General features: G+C 45.1%; 1 protein-coding gene across 2 annotated transcripts in view; it reads right to left on the reverse strand.

Annotated features, from left to right (window-relative positions):
• Positions 1-1,175: 1,175 nt before the first annotated feature.
• The window catches only part of GALNT10 (polypeptide N-acetylgalactosaminyltransferase 10), a 90,537-nt gene continuing 78,128 nt past the window's right edge, over positions 1,176-13,584 (reverse strand). Inside the window, exons 8-11 of one of the 2 annotated variants that reach the window (XM_056349303.1) lie at positions 13,157-13,264; positions 10,264-11,310; positions 8,031-8,180; positions 1,176-7,239 (exon numbers count right to left, since the gene is read on the reverse strand). In XM_056349303.1, the coding sequence (XP_056205278.1) occupies positions 11,032-11,310; positions 13,157-13,264 (387 nt within the window). In that variant the 3' untranslated portion in view covers positions 1,176-7,239; positions 8,031-8,180; positions 10,264-11,031. Of the gene's footprint in view, positions 7,240-8,030; positions 8,181-10,263; positions 11,311-13,156; positions 13,265-13,584 lie in introns of those variants that run through there. The other variant, XM_056349304.1, reaches the window with a different exon arrangement.

Here is a 13,584-nt window from a genome sequence, read left to right on the forward strand (position 1 = left end):
AGGAGGACTGCGGAGGGTCACCATCCAGGCATGACTGCATTGCAGTGTGTGGTCAGGGGGACAGGAGTGCCTCAGAGTCCCCCCCAGCTCCTGTTCTGAAGTACTCACCCACACAGAGCAGCAGCCAACTACACTCCAGAGCTCCTCCCTACGGAAGCCAGCTGTAGCTTGGCCACGAGGCAGTCACTGCAGTAGGTGATGCTCCAGCACTGTGTCATCTGCAACAGTATCAACCCGGAGAAGTTTTACTTACATAGTCGCCAATTAACACAAACTTTCAACGACTGATTTGGTTATTGAGAAAAAAGAAAAAAACCCACACTGAAGTAAACACCTTTCCTCCTCCTCCTCCTTCCTTTGGCTAAATTTCATCCCCATACCTGTCCTTCACAGCCTCACCTCCCCCTTGCTGCAGTTCTTATGCAGCTTCTCCCCATTCTTTCAGTGAGGTGGTTGGGTGCTGCAGGAGGTCAGGGTCAAGTGCGAAACTGTTTGTCTTCACTTCTCTGTGCTGGGCTCTCTCCGCTCCTCTGTGCTTCTCAGTGTGCCCTGCCAACAAGGACTGTCCATGGCCACTGCCCCTCAGGGGTGTCCTACCTTGGCACAAGTCATCCACCGCAGCCACAGTCCCTCCAGGACTGCATCCTTGGGCATGGAACACCACCTTGCACGAACATATCTCCTTCCACATCTCCTTATCTTTCTCCTCATGCGTCTCCTCCCCTTGCAGCTGCCACTCTTTGTTAAATTTGTCTGAGCTGAGGTGCTGCAGGGTCCTCTGACAGGCTGGAGTTTTGGGGCGCGGTGGGTTGTTTCCATCTGTTTCAGAGCTGGCTGGAAGCAGCTGCGAAGGGCAGACACAGAGATGCCAACAGGCATCTGCAGCCCCCAGCTGCCTGAACCTGCCACGTACGCCCAACACGGCGCTCAGGTGCGAGCTTCTTGGCTGCTCGTGCATGAACACAGTAAACCCTGCGACTTACACCCAACACAAAGGGCAGCTGAGAAGGATGTTTCCCAAGGGGGCTGGAGGAGAGCAGTGCGTGACGTGGCAGGAGGCCCACCCTGGGGAAACACCAGACCCCCGTAACTAAGCTTATTCTCATAAGAAGTAGAGAGAAGGGAAATAATCACTGGAGCAAAACAGGCAGGGACAGTCATTTCTGCATACACAGTTTTCATAAAACACATTAAAAATTTATTTTAAATATATTATAAAAGGAAGTCCATTCAACTTTAAAAACACTAGGCATTCTATCAATGATTCCCAATTTATGAAAGCTACTACATTAAAGTGCTACAAGTCCTTTACCACCCCCAGATATTAGGCTGTTGGTCCTAATATGCACAAAATAAATATACACCGATTCAAGAGGCACCATCCAGTTTTACAGATAAAATGCATGCAGTACAAGGAATAGACAAACTTGGACCTTATCACCGAGATCCTGGAGAATGCATTTTGAAACCAATTCCCTTCTCCACCCTAGAGGCTGAAGCTATTTGTTACTGTTATCATAAGGGCTAACTTTTTAGTCTGTTAGCTTTATCAGTTTTTATCTTGTTTTGTGGTCGAAGTTCATATTTTCTTGCTCACTAACCGGGATTAGGACTTTTTTCCCTAGAGGTACACTAGCAGATTAAGACCACATAGATCCCATGGCTTTATGTAAAACTCCCAAATCCCTCACATCTGCTGAAATCATTGAAGCCTTCTGGGTCATACAGAAGCATCAAGAAAGCTCAAATGCAGTGAATAAATGAACATACTTATCTAGCAGAGGCAGTGTCGAAAAACCCAGACATAGGCTTTTTATTAGTATTTCCATAACCTATCGCTGCCTAGTTTCATACACAGATCTCCAAGTTAAAGTGTGACACTACAAAGGAGCAACCAGAGAAGGAGGTGAGTTTATTTCAGTTACGTTCTAAATTTATAATGTGAATAAATCAATCTGACTGGTTAATAGGATTATGAAATTAACTGACAACGCTGTGTTGAATGCTGATGGAAATTTCAGATCTCAGCTTTCCCATCCTCTCCTCTCCACTTGAACCAGGTGAGGACTTGCAACTTGTTTTAAAATACGGGCTCAACACTCACTAGGTCAGCAAATAAAGCACTTAAAGCTACATCTTGGAATCATCAGGTTGGAAAATTGCAGGACACAGATGTTCCTTGCTTAAGAGCAAGTAATAGGCCACCGGTAGACTGGGAGGGGTCCTGACTCCCAGTTCAGCTCCCCTTTTGCTATGTATCCTGTGAAAGAGCTTTTAACTCTACCGCCCCAAACTCTGACATTAACGTAAAGCTACTCACCATTTTGGCAACAGTTGGCTAAATATTTGTGATGTTTTTCATGCTAAATGAATGCTAAAATGGAAACCTAGATTGCTGCTTGTCAGATAAGGGCTGACTTAGGCACCACCGGGCTCCTTTGATGCAAGTGGTTAGAAATAAGGCAGGCGAGTAGGAACAAGAACCACAGCAGCTGGGAGTGGACGTGGGATGCAAGGTACACCCGGAGTCCCTTGTGCTAGCAGAGCCGGACTGTTTCAGACATAACTTTACCAGGGCTCTTTTGACTGAAAGCGTGACAGGCTGACTGCTAGAGGCTGGCTGCTCTCTCCAGCCGCCTCAAACCCATTCAAGTGTCCGTCCGTATCTTGAAAGACAATTTAAAATAAAAGCTTCTCCCTTTTTACCGAGCAGTTATGCAATTACCTGATATGACTTTCAGGAGACCTCTCTCCTCTCCCCTCGGTGATGTAAGCCAGCACAGTGACTATAATGATCTTACAGTAGCTACGAGAGCACTGTGTTCTTGCAATGCTGGTTGCCGGTGGTGCCTGTTTGACTTGCAGAACGTTGATATCTCAGTGCAGCAGGGAGGAGGAAAGTTTGCTGACTGGAACTCTCCAGGTAAAGGAAAGCAAAGCCCTGTGCATAGACTACTGTAAAACAAACCACGAAGAAAGTTTAGCTGAGCCATTGCTTTCTTGCTACTTCTGTATTAGAGATTTGAACACACCCTTTAAAAGTTTCCCAGGGATGGAGGGCACTGACTTTCTGAAAGACATTTCTGCTGCAGATTTTATATGCCTTTGGGACTACTTGTGATTTCTGATTTGGATACTTAGAAAAGAAAATGCAGGATCTTGCATGCTGGTGAAATGCATGAGCCTTCACCATGAGGCGAAACATCCAACAGCCAACCAAGGCATCCTCTGGTCTAGCTTTAGTCGTTACAGCATACCAAGAGGCAGCTGCCGTCCTTTCCAAGTCCTCCTGTGAGGAGTGACAAACCCACCCAGAGGCATTAATATCAATTTAACAGAGGAAACCTAGGAGCTTCCGAATTACTGTTGTTCAAACAAATTCTGCACTTAAAGTCAGACATTTTAAAAAACACACACAAACACAAACACTGCACAAATCAGAATCAAGCTTTCTCTTACATCCTCATCTCCCAACCCCTTCCCCTCTTCTCTGTTGTCCAGCAAGGCACTAGGAAATGGTTCAAGTTTAAGCATTTGCTGTACATTTACATTTAAAAAGGCACATCTTTATTTTAATGATGCTGTATTCCCCCTTCAGTAAGGCTCACACATTCTTCTATTGTGATGTGGAAAAGAAAGTTAATTTCCCAGGCATGAAAAAAGACACCTTGCACATGTGAGAGCCCCAAACCTATTACTCTGCCTGCAGGCCTAAGAGATTAGCACCAGTGTAAATCAAGAACAGCTTCAAGAACAAACCAAAGCAGTATTATGCGACAGAACACACATCCAGGGATCCCCTCGGTTGTCTGGGATTCTGATACTTAAAAGGAACAGAATTCATACAGCCACAGAGAGAGGAACGTTTAAATACATTTGGGGAAAAAAATATGAAAACATTTATTTTGCATTAGATGATCACTGGTATTTAATCTCCAGTCTTGACTTGCATGTGGATGTGAAGATTTGCTTATGTATTCATGCTTTAGCAATTTTGCTTACAAATAACCAAAAATAATTGGAATAATTAACCAGATTGCCCAGTAAAAGCTCAATTAAAGATGTAGATGATGAAATACAGCTTCTATTTTTCCATCAGTGGATGGTTGGCTATATTCACTCTTCTCATTAGTGAGCAAAGCCTCTAGGGTATTGAAAAATATAATTGATGTAAATAAATTAATAGCTCAAAGCCCAGCAAGCAAGTCAGAAGTGTACAGAATTTGTGAGGCACTTATCACACTCAGATCCCAAACCTTCAGAAAACAGAGCAGATCATCCATACCGAGAAGGAGCCAGTATGGCTACTCACACTAAAACTCCAGTTTCCGTGTACTGGTGGTTGGCTGTCAAACAGGAATTGCCTCAAAAATTACCTAATCTTTTGGTGCAAGCTGCTAAGAGCTGTCCTTTCTCTCCAAATTAAGATCACTAAGTGGTAAAAGACCTGTTCATTACGGCAGTTCTCTCTGAAGCAAGCATCCAGCAAGCCAAGCGGCTAGGACTCTTGTCACAAGGTGAGCCCAAGTACAAAGCAAGCCATGCATTTTAGAAACAGAAACTAATCCTCTCATTGGAAAAGAAAGACACACAAAGTTGCAAGCTGCAAGCAGAATGACCTACAGTCCATTTATATAATTTGCTGATTGTGACCCAATTATAAAAAACTAGCACTGTTCATGGACAAACAGCTTCTTGTTCCACAGGTATTAAAACATTCATAAAGACATCTAGTCAGGCCATCTAATGATCCACAGTCAGCACCACTAGACCAATGAGAGCATGAATAACTTAAGGAAAGCAACAGTCAGACACAAAGCACTGGAAGGTGGCTCTGTCTCCCAGAAACGAGAAGGAATCCTAATGACAGACATACTGTGGTTACTGAGAACATATGATGCCAACTCTGGTTGATGCTGGTCTCACTTCCATAGAAGTAGCGCTGCAAAACTGTCACAAGGAAAGCCTAAAGCTTTTTTTTTTTTTTTTTCTTTCTTCACTCCCCAAACATCAGACACCAACACATTTGGCAAGCCTTGCCCCAGCTGTAATACGGTGCCTGTGTCTCCCTTGCTTTGTGGCTGCACGTACCGCCTAAGTTGGCAGAAGAGGTCAGACACGGCCTCAGCTGCGAGGATGAGAGGTGGAAATGATTTTGAGCCTCACAGTCAATACATCAGACTTGAGAGCTCGAGAGGCAGATATTTGTGTCCTAGTTTGCTCCCAGTTGACAGACACAGCACTACACAGCCTCAAAGACACCTGAAACATGGCCAATGATCCTACAGTTTGCAAAAGCAACTTCTTCCTTGTGAAGCTCTTCAGAGGGAGCCAGCCTGCTTGTTTGCTGACACTAGGCAAAAAATCTCCTTGCCTTCACATGAGAGACATCCCAGAGCAGAGCGTCCCTGCTCCTCCGAGGAGGGGGAGTCTGTTAACTGCATTTATCGAGAGTCCCAGAAGGGTGCCCTGCTCCTACCCCGAGTGCTTCAGCCTTTCACTCCCAGAGCTGCCTGCACACTACCTTCTCACAACACTCCTGCACGGGCAGTTGGACCAACTGTGGTGCTGGGCAATTACCAGAAAAGGGCTAATTTTACTTATTCATACAGCACCTTTGCAAAAGGTTAACATCCCCCCCAGCTTTTACTAGAAAATGCCGCTGCCGACTTCAGTATAAGACTAAGCTGAACTAGTAAATCAAGTTTTTGCAACAACTTCACTAAAAAAAACCCCACCCTGGTTTAAAAACACTTGCTTCAGGTAACACTTGAAACCAACAGTCCTCCAGCCATCCTTTAGTGTCAGTGCCTTTTTCCAGCTCCTGGGATGAGACAATTCTGGTTCAGTGTTTGGCAGATCCTGCAGCCAAATCAGAAGGGTAATACCTTGCACTGCTAATTGACTACACAAGGGACAAGGTACCAGCGGAATGGGCCCATCAGTCCCACATCTCCACTTCAGCAAACAGATTTCCAGTCACAGTAAGCTGTACAGCACTGTGGATGTTGGGAGAAGAGGAGAGATTAATAGCACGCTCCCACAGGTCTGGAACACTGCTGACCACAGGACACATGACTGCAACGAACTACAGACTGATGAACAAATGGATAAAGACCAATGGATAATCTCAGCCCTGACTTATTTTTCCTGAATTAATCTGCTCACACTGGCTGTGAATTAAGTTAGCCTTCAAACCTCTAAAGAAAAAAATGGAAGTTGCCTTCATGTAGATTTAACTCTGAGAAACTGTCTGTGCTAAAACTGAATAAAAGGCAAATTTGGAACATGATATCCAAAGGCTCTTAGCAAAAATCTTCACCTGTAAGAACTATGCTTACTTAAAACCCCTCTGCTAATCTTTCACCTTGAAGATTCAACAGCGAATGACAAACTGACTGCAAAGTGAATGGACCAGAAACCCAGATTCCTCATCATTAATAACTACAGTGATATTCCCAACACTTGGCTGCACTTCCACTAGAGCTCATTCCTTTATCAGAGCTATGGTTTGGAAAGTAATAATACTCAACCTGTTTGAAATATATTTTGGTTTAGGGGAAAAAAATATTAATTCCGTTTTACATTTTGATGGCCTTTTTTTTTATTGAGGCTTAAATCTTCTGTTCAAGATTTTACTTATATGGACTCCGGAAGATAAAGCATCTATATGGGAATGCTTCAGCAGGTGGTATAGCAGCTACAAAAAGTCCTGGAGGGTCTCAGATAACAAAATCATTTAACACCAGACCCAGATGGGAAAGAAAACAAAACAACAAAGCAAAAAAACCCAAAAGCAGTTTGAATCACATTCAGACTCCTCTAAAAACAGAGTTGCTGCTCAGTCTCAGCACAGAAGTGGCTCTGGCAAAGCCTTTAAAATTCCACCATCCCCAGAAGAGAAGGATGCAGCATCTTTGCAATAAAGACTGGCCTGCTAGTTACCCTTCTCCTGAGATTCTCCCTTTTACCTTCATTAACTATTTAAAAAAAAGTATTCTTAAAAAAATTTTTTGTAACCCTCCCCAGTAAAAACTATAATTGTAAAATATATTTTTTTTTCTCAGTCTTTTAAAGATCAAGATTTCTGTTAAATTTTTCCAAGACGGTTGAGTTTGTATGTTCAAATATCCACTGCTGTGTTGGAGATGAAGGATTGCAGCTATTCATAAAGATCTTACGGTCACTCTCACTGCAGTCCATACAGCTGCTGCTTACTGGATGGTAAAGGGTCTTGTCCTGGAGAAGAGAAATTTGATATGAGACTGCTAAGCAGGGAAGCAAAGCTGTTTTAAAACCAACAGAAAGACATCTTAAAACCCAAGGCAAGCTATTTTGTCATTTGGATGTATCCGAAGAAGTTGTTCCGCAATTAAGGGGTGGCAAGCGTCAGGGTACATTCCCACCCCTTGCAACGGTATCCGGCCCACTCCTCACAGCTGCACCAGGAAGGTCTAAAGCTCTGTCTGAAGCCGTGTTCTCCAGCCTACAGGCTCACACCCTGCTGCAGGCACTGTGGCACTGCCGTGCAGGCTGCAAGGACTACGATAGAGCATTTAGCCAAGAACTTACTTACCTGTTGCCCACAAAAGCATTGCTTAGTAGGAGGATGGATAAATCCTTACCTACTTTTGCCATGATCTCTATCTTCTAGTATTCAGAACAAACCAATAAACACAGCACACCCCTTGCAAAACCTGTTTGCAGGGAGTGTTGCATCACCTCGGGGCCGGCTGTGGGCAGGACAGTGTCCACAGCAAGGACAGGGTCCTGCTTAGCAAGCGCTGGCGAAGCAGTCCTCACCATTTCTAACCAGTGGAACAGGGGAATCACCTCTTTCTAATCAAGGGTAATTGATAGCACAGTGACAACAGATTGTCTGCAGATTCTCTTACTACAGCTACATGAAGAGAATAGAATACATGAGTGGTGACATTTTGAGGAGACTGAAGCGCCTATAGGCAATTTGACACCTTAAATAAGAATATGCGCACGTTCAGATGTGCTTACACACATGCACACACACTCACTTTTCGGTATCTCCAGAGCTGGTTCCCCTTCATTCCATGACAGTCATAGAGGGTCACAGGGCTGCTGTGGGAAATGGCATCAAAACAAAATTTCTTGGTATGCTGAGGATCCCCTGGACGGATGTCTTCTCTCCAGCTGAACGTGAATACCTGCCAGGACAAACAGACAGGACCCTCAGGATGGCTGGTACTGGGCGCCGTGCTTTCACCGGCAGAACGATAGCCCCTTCTTTGCCCACAGGGTGGGGTGGCTTCAGGGAAAGGACAACATCTTCTAGAGACAAACTGCTTCCACCTCTGGTGACAGGGACTGCTGACTAGGGGAGCCTGTAACAGCTACCCCGCAGACTGCCACACAGCATGCAAAACGAGACCGTGCTGCTGCCAACAGCCATGCCAGTTAGCTTGGGTACTAATCGCAGCCTTGAACGTCTCTGCAATGCAGACATACATCATGGATTAAGTGAGCAGCTGACCAATTACAGCACTTCTCAGCCAGCAAAAAAGGCAGGGAGCTACAGGAGCTCCGAGTTACCACGGGCAGTAAACACCTGAGTCCGCACAGGCAGGCTGCAGTCACCTTGAGAAGAGCCTGCCCCACACCTTCTGGGACAAGAGACTGGGAGCCCTCAGCTCCCCACCCCACTCCACAGGAGTGTCGGAAGGGCAAACACGAGGGCAATGCTTCCTGGTGCTCTCTTCTACTGACCCTGCAACGACGTCTCAGCACTTTCGGGTGAAATGAAAAGAGAAGAGAAGGGTTTGAGCTCTAGCAACCAGGCGCAGCCTACGCCTGGCAGTGCTGCGGTCGTGATGAGCGCTGCTGGATGCCAGCACATGGGGCTTGGAGACCCCTGAGCCGCAGGGCTGAACCACGGGCAACGGGCTGGTGGAGGTACCACCACATACGAGCTCTGCCCCTTGCCCTGCCCTTTGGCTTGAGGCAGTAGAGTGGTTCAGCTGCATCTTCGGTCTGATGATCGCAGCTTGCCTTATGACATGTTTTAAGCATTGCAGGACTAAACCCCACAAAAGATAAACTTGTTTAAAGGCAGACACCGGTGTCAAGCTTTTGCTTTCTGCTTTGACAAGAACAGCATCTCTGGCAAGGATGCAAGTGTCCTCTGTGACCAGCACTAGCCAATGTGGTCCTGCAAGGCTACTAGCCAGCACACCTCCCTCTCAGTCCCTCAGGATAAGGGCTGTTCTCTGGGCTCCTTTTGGAGACAGGTGGAGGTATGATCCTCTCTTCAGAGACACTTCACATAGCAGTAAGAAAGACCAGTAATGAGCAGGGTGCTACTACTTGAGGCAATGTGGCCAAAAACTTGCACCCAGAAACTGCTTTGTTCCTTTCTCTCTTTTAAACCTCCCTTGTGAGGGAAATGACCGCATTTAGGCTCAATGCTACACAGAAGTTCAAAATACATTCTCCTCCTAAACATAAGCCAACGCTAATTGTTCAAGACCCTCCTGACACGACAGAGGCTTAGTTTTGGACCGTGCCTGAGAAAATTTGTTTGGTTTCTAGTTTTCATGCATCAAAATTGATAGGCAACAACCTTCTGTCTTCTACTACTGAAGCTGTTCCCCTGAAGAGTTATGCATGGCTCTGTAATAGAGGCATTGTTTTCTTGATCTTTTCTCAGCTCAGCTGCTACAGTTTAGACAAACTAATATTTCCCTCCTTTCTGTTACAATAAAGCTGTCGTTTCTGGCACCTTATATGTTGAGAGGGTGAATCTATAGCCTGGCCGGTTTCATCTCTCTCCAACAATGGTTGGGTGTTTATAATGCATTTGCCTCCTGTCAGAAGGATGATAGTAAGCAGTTATTGAACGCTCCTGCAGGTTCATTAATATGCATGATGCTCCTCTATCACTTCTTTCAGCACAACCTTTGAAGTTAATATTCACTTTGTTACATATTACAGCTGCCTTGTTACTGGTTTATTATTTTGGCATATTGTTTTCTTGTGCTTTCTTTTGCTTGTTCTGAGAACTTCAAAGCGGAGGTAAAAGCCCTGCACAAAGTCTGCCAGGCTCCAGACCCTTCCACAAGCACAAGCCACGTCCTGCTACAAGCCTGTCAAGTATAATTAGCACATGAGCCTTGGGGTGCACAGCACCCTCTAAGAGTTCTGCGACGGTTTTCCCTCTCAAACATTTATTCTTATAACTTCTCCCTCCCCAAATGTATTTAGGGGCTGATAATTTATCAGAAGGACCGTTACCTGCACGTTGTTCCATGCTGCCTCTCCTCTGTCCTTCACACAGTTTTCCAGCCTCAGTGGGGATCCCAGGGCTCCATGCTTAGTATCTACACACAGGCCAGTTCCTACATTGCGTATCTGAAACAGTAAATCAGTCACTGACTCTCCTACTCTTATCAAGTGACAGAAAAGAAAGCTTAAATTTCCTCAAATAGTGGCAGTATTTGTATGAAGACACCCTCACGTAACTATACATCTGAGTTGGCAGGTAACAGCTAGGAGAAAGCACTGGAATTCAAAATGTGACCCACCTCCAGGGCACAGCAAAACCCATCAGCTACAGGACCGCAGAGCCCACCATGTTGTGGTGTGTAACAATTCATGACTTCACTCCTAGGTGACTCTTCTCCCAGAACACAGCCAACTTTCAAAAACAGGGATGGCTTTCCTGGCTTTCAGATGGGAAAGCTAAGGAGCAGAGTAGCTCAGCACAGTTATGTAGGCTTTTGGAAATACAAGATTTCTACTACTGCTTAGCTGCCACCTCTCCCTAGTCCTCCTTGTTGGCATGTTCTGTCTTCTACTAAATACATAATGTGCAGAACAAGCCAAGTCTCTATTCTCTGTGTAGCTGGGCACTAACAGAAACGGTTGCATAACTGCCGCCTTTGATCAGGCCAACACGATGGTAGAGGAGTTCTGGTCTTTGAAACATATCAAGCAGGATCTTTAAACACTTGCCACCTTACTCACAGCGAGCTGGTACTGGAGCACACAGGTAAGGCAACTTTAACAAACCAAACTGCAGCCTGTTTGCCCACTGCAGATTTCAAAGCACAAACTTGCCTCTCCCCAGGCAGCTGCTGGAGGCTCCACGGGTGGGTAAAACTTGGGCAAGTCCCATGCGACCTCATTCATGAACCACTTGAAGCTTTTACAGTTGAGGTTGTTGCGAAGTTCCTTCTGAGCTGCGACGTCTCCTGCAGAGAGATGCCGGTACTCTGGTCTACGCTGGTATATGTACTCTGCATATTCGTCCATCCACACCTCAGCCACCCGCTTCAGGTTCTTTGTGGGTAACAGCCATGTATGAAAATGAGAGGAAAAAACACCTGAGAACACTCTGCATGGACTACTGACATTAGCATTCAGAACAGCTCTCATGTTTTTGCTCAGAAAGGATTTTCATTCACATCCACTCTTTCTCTCCAGCTTCAGGACAAAGATTATTTTTATTATTCTCTAGTTCCAAGGGACTTTTAGAAAGATATTTTCAGTTGAGGTCAAAACAGAATCCTGGCACTTGGCCATTATATCTAGTTCCTTGTAGCTAAGAAAAACAACATTAATCAAAAAAGTTGGGGATTTTTTTTCCTTTTTTTTCTGTAAAGAAGCTAGTCAGAAAATGATGCTGGTAAATACCACTGGACATTAAAAGGTCCCTGACAAAAAGCTGCTTTCTTAAATCCTTCTTATTGCATCTTTTATATCCATCTAGGAATGGGATTTGCAGTACTCCCTTCTGGAAAGTTCACAATATTCATTCTTACTACTATTTTTCCATTTTCTTGGGTAAAAAGCTGTTTAAGAGAAATTCTGAGGTATTGCAGGAATATGGAACTTTCAGGTAATGAACTTTCAGAATAGAAGCATTTACTTCCTGGCAGCAGTATATGTCACATATCACTAAAGCTTAATCCACTGTGCAATTCCAAGATAGCAATGAACACCACCCTCTTGAGATAGCCACCCAACTGCTTGTCACAGCACACTCAAGAGACTGTTGGACCTTGGACTGTTCTCTGGGAACATCAGATAGATTCCTGGTGTCACACAGCAGCGTGCCACGTGCAGTCGTGACTTCAGTGACCCAGCAGCACTGCCCACTTTGCATGACGGTGGTCAGTCCAGCAGTGGTCATTTACTACCCAAAAAATTAGGGCGTTAACAATAAGCAGTGTGCTGACCCTGCCCCAAATGCAGCCTACAGGCAAGAGCGGGTGACTGAGGTGACTCAAAGTGACTGTATGATCTTAACAGCCTTTCCTTCACCTGTCCACTATCTCCTTCCAGCACTGTGGGAGTATGCAAGAACCAAATACTGAATCAAAAGAAATACAGCTCCTTCCTGAAGAGATGGCACAGACAGGAGAGCACTCCGTCCGTCTGACAGGTCATTGCTGGGCTCAGTAATAAACCCGAATCTATAACTAGGGTGATGCTATTAAACTGGGAAACATTTTAACAGCGTGCAAGCCAGAAGACTGCAGAACAGCAGGGTATCCTTTTGTGTTTGTTAGTTTTGCAGCCTCCCGGCTCCTGTGATGTTTTTCTCCCACCAGAGGGCAATACAATCCCTTCTCATCTGGCAATCGACTGGAGAAACCCAGTGCACGGTAGGCAAAAGCTCTTTCCTCTTTGGGCTACACTAGATTAAGAAATAAGATGGCATAGAACATTCCATTGTAGAAAATTACAGCTTGCCCATTCAGTGTCCGTGATGCTTGAAGTTGAGAGGTCTTTCAATCACCAAAACACAATCACCGTGCTGAAGCCTGCTGCTCTTGGAGAGCACAAGCCATAAAACGACTTAAGTATTATACAAATCAAGCCATATCTTGTTTTTATTGGTGATTCCGTAGCCAGCGCCTGATCGCAAAGTCCCTTCCCAACACCTAGCAACGGCTGCTGTCTGGAGATGGCAGCTGGCTGCGACGAGGCTGCAGCTCCCCTAGCTCTCTGCCCTTCATGCTACGCATTTCACCGCTGCAAAACTGCCCAATTTCATCACTGCCTAAGTACAGTTTATGGACTACAAAACCTACATTTGCCTCCCATTGTGGCATGAGAGGAGACAACAGCATGGTCACATTGCAGTCAGAAATCTGTCACGGGAAATGCCATTGCCACTTACTCTTGCTAGGCTTACTCCTGTAGGAACTTTGTATGGAACGTATTTTCTGTAGATATGACCAACTCTAGAGCAAGGGATGTCCTCCATGCGACCCCCACACATCCATACCTACGGAACAGCAGAGATACAGATTCACTCATGGTTATACAAAGAAAAAAAAGAAAGACTTTCAAGTCATGAAAAAGCTTAACCCAGATTTTTTACTTCAAAGTACACTCTCTCCCAAATACCCTCCCCTCCCTGCCTTAGACTCAAATCCTAGAACTACCTGCTTGCAGCCATGCAGCAAGCCGTGATTTAGCACAACTGCTATCAAGCCTAATGGCTAAACAGTTCAATTTTGCATTCTTTAGAGAAAAGAACTGAAAAAAAGCATCCAAGCACCCAGAGAACAGCACACACCGCACTTCACATTGATATATGTTATT

Source organism: Falco biarmicus, chromosome 8, assembly GCF_023638135.1.
Source record: "Falco biarmicus isolate bFalBia1 chromosome 8, bFalBia1.pri, whole genome shotgun sequence".
Lineage (NCBI taxonomy): Eukaryota > Metazoa > Chordata > Aves > Falconiformes > Falconidae > Falco > Falco biarmicus.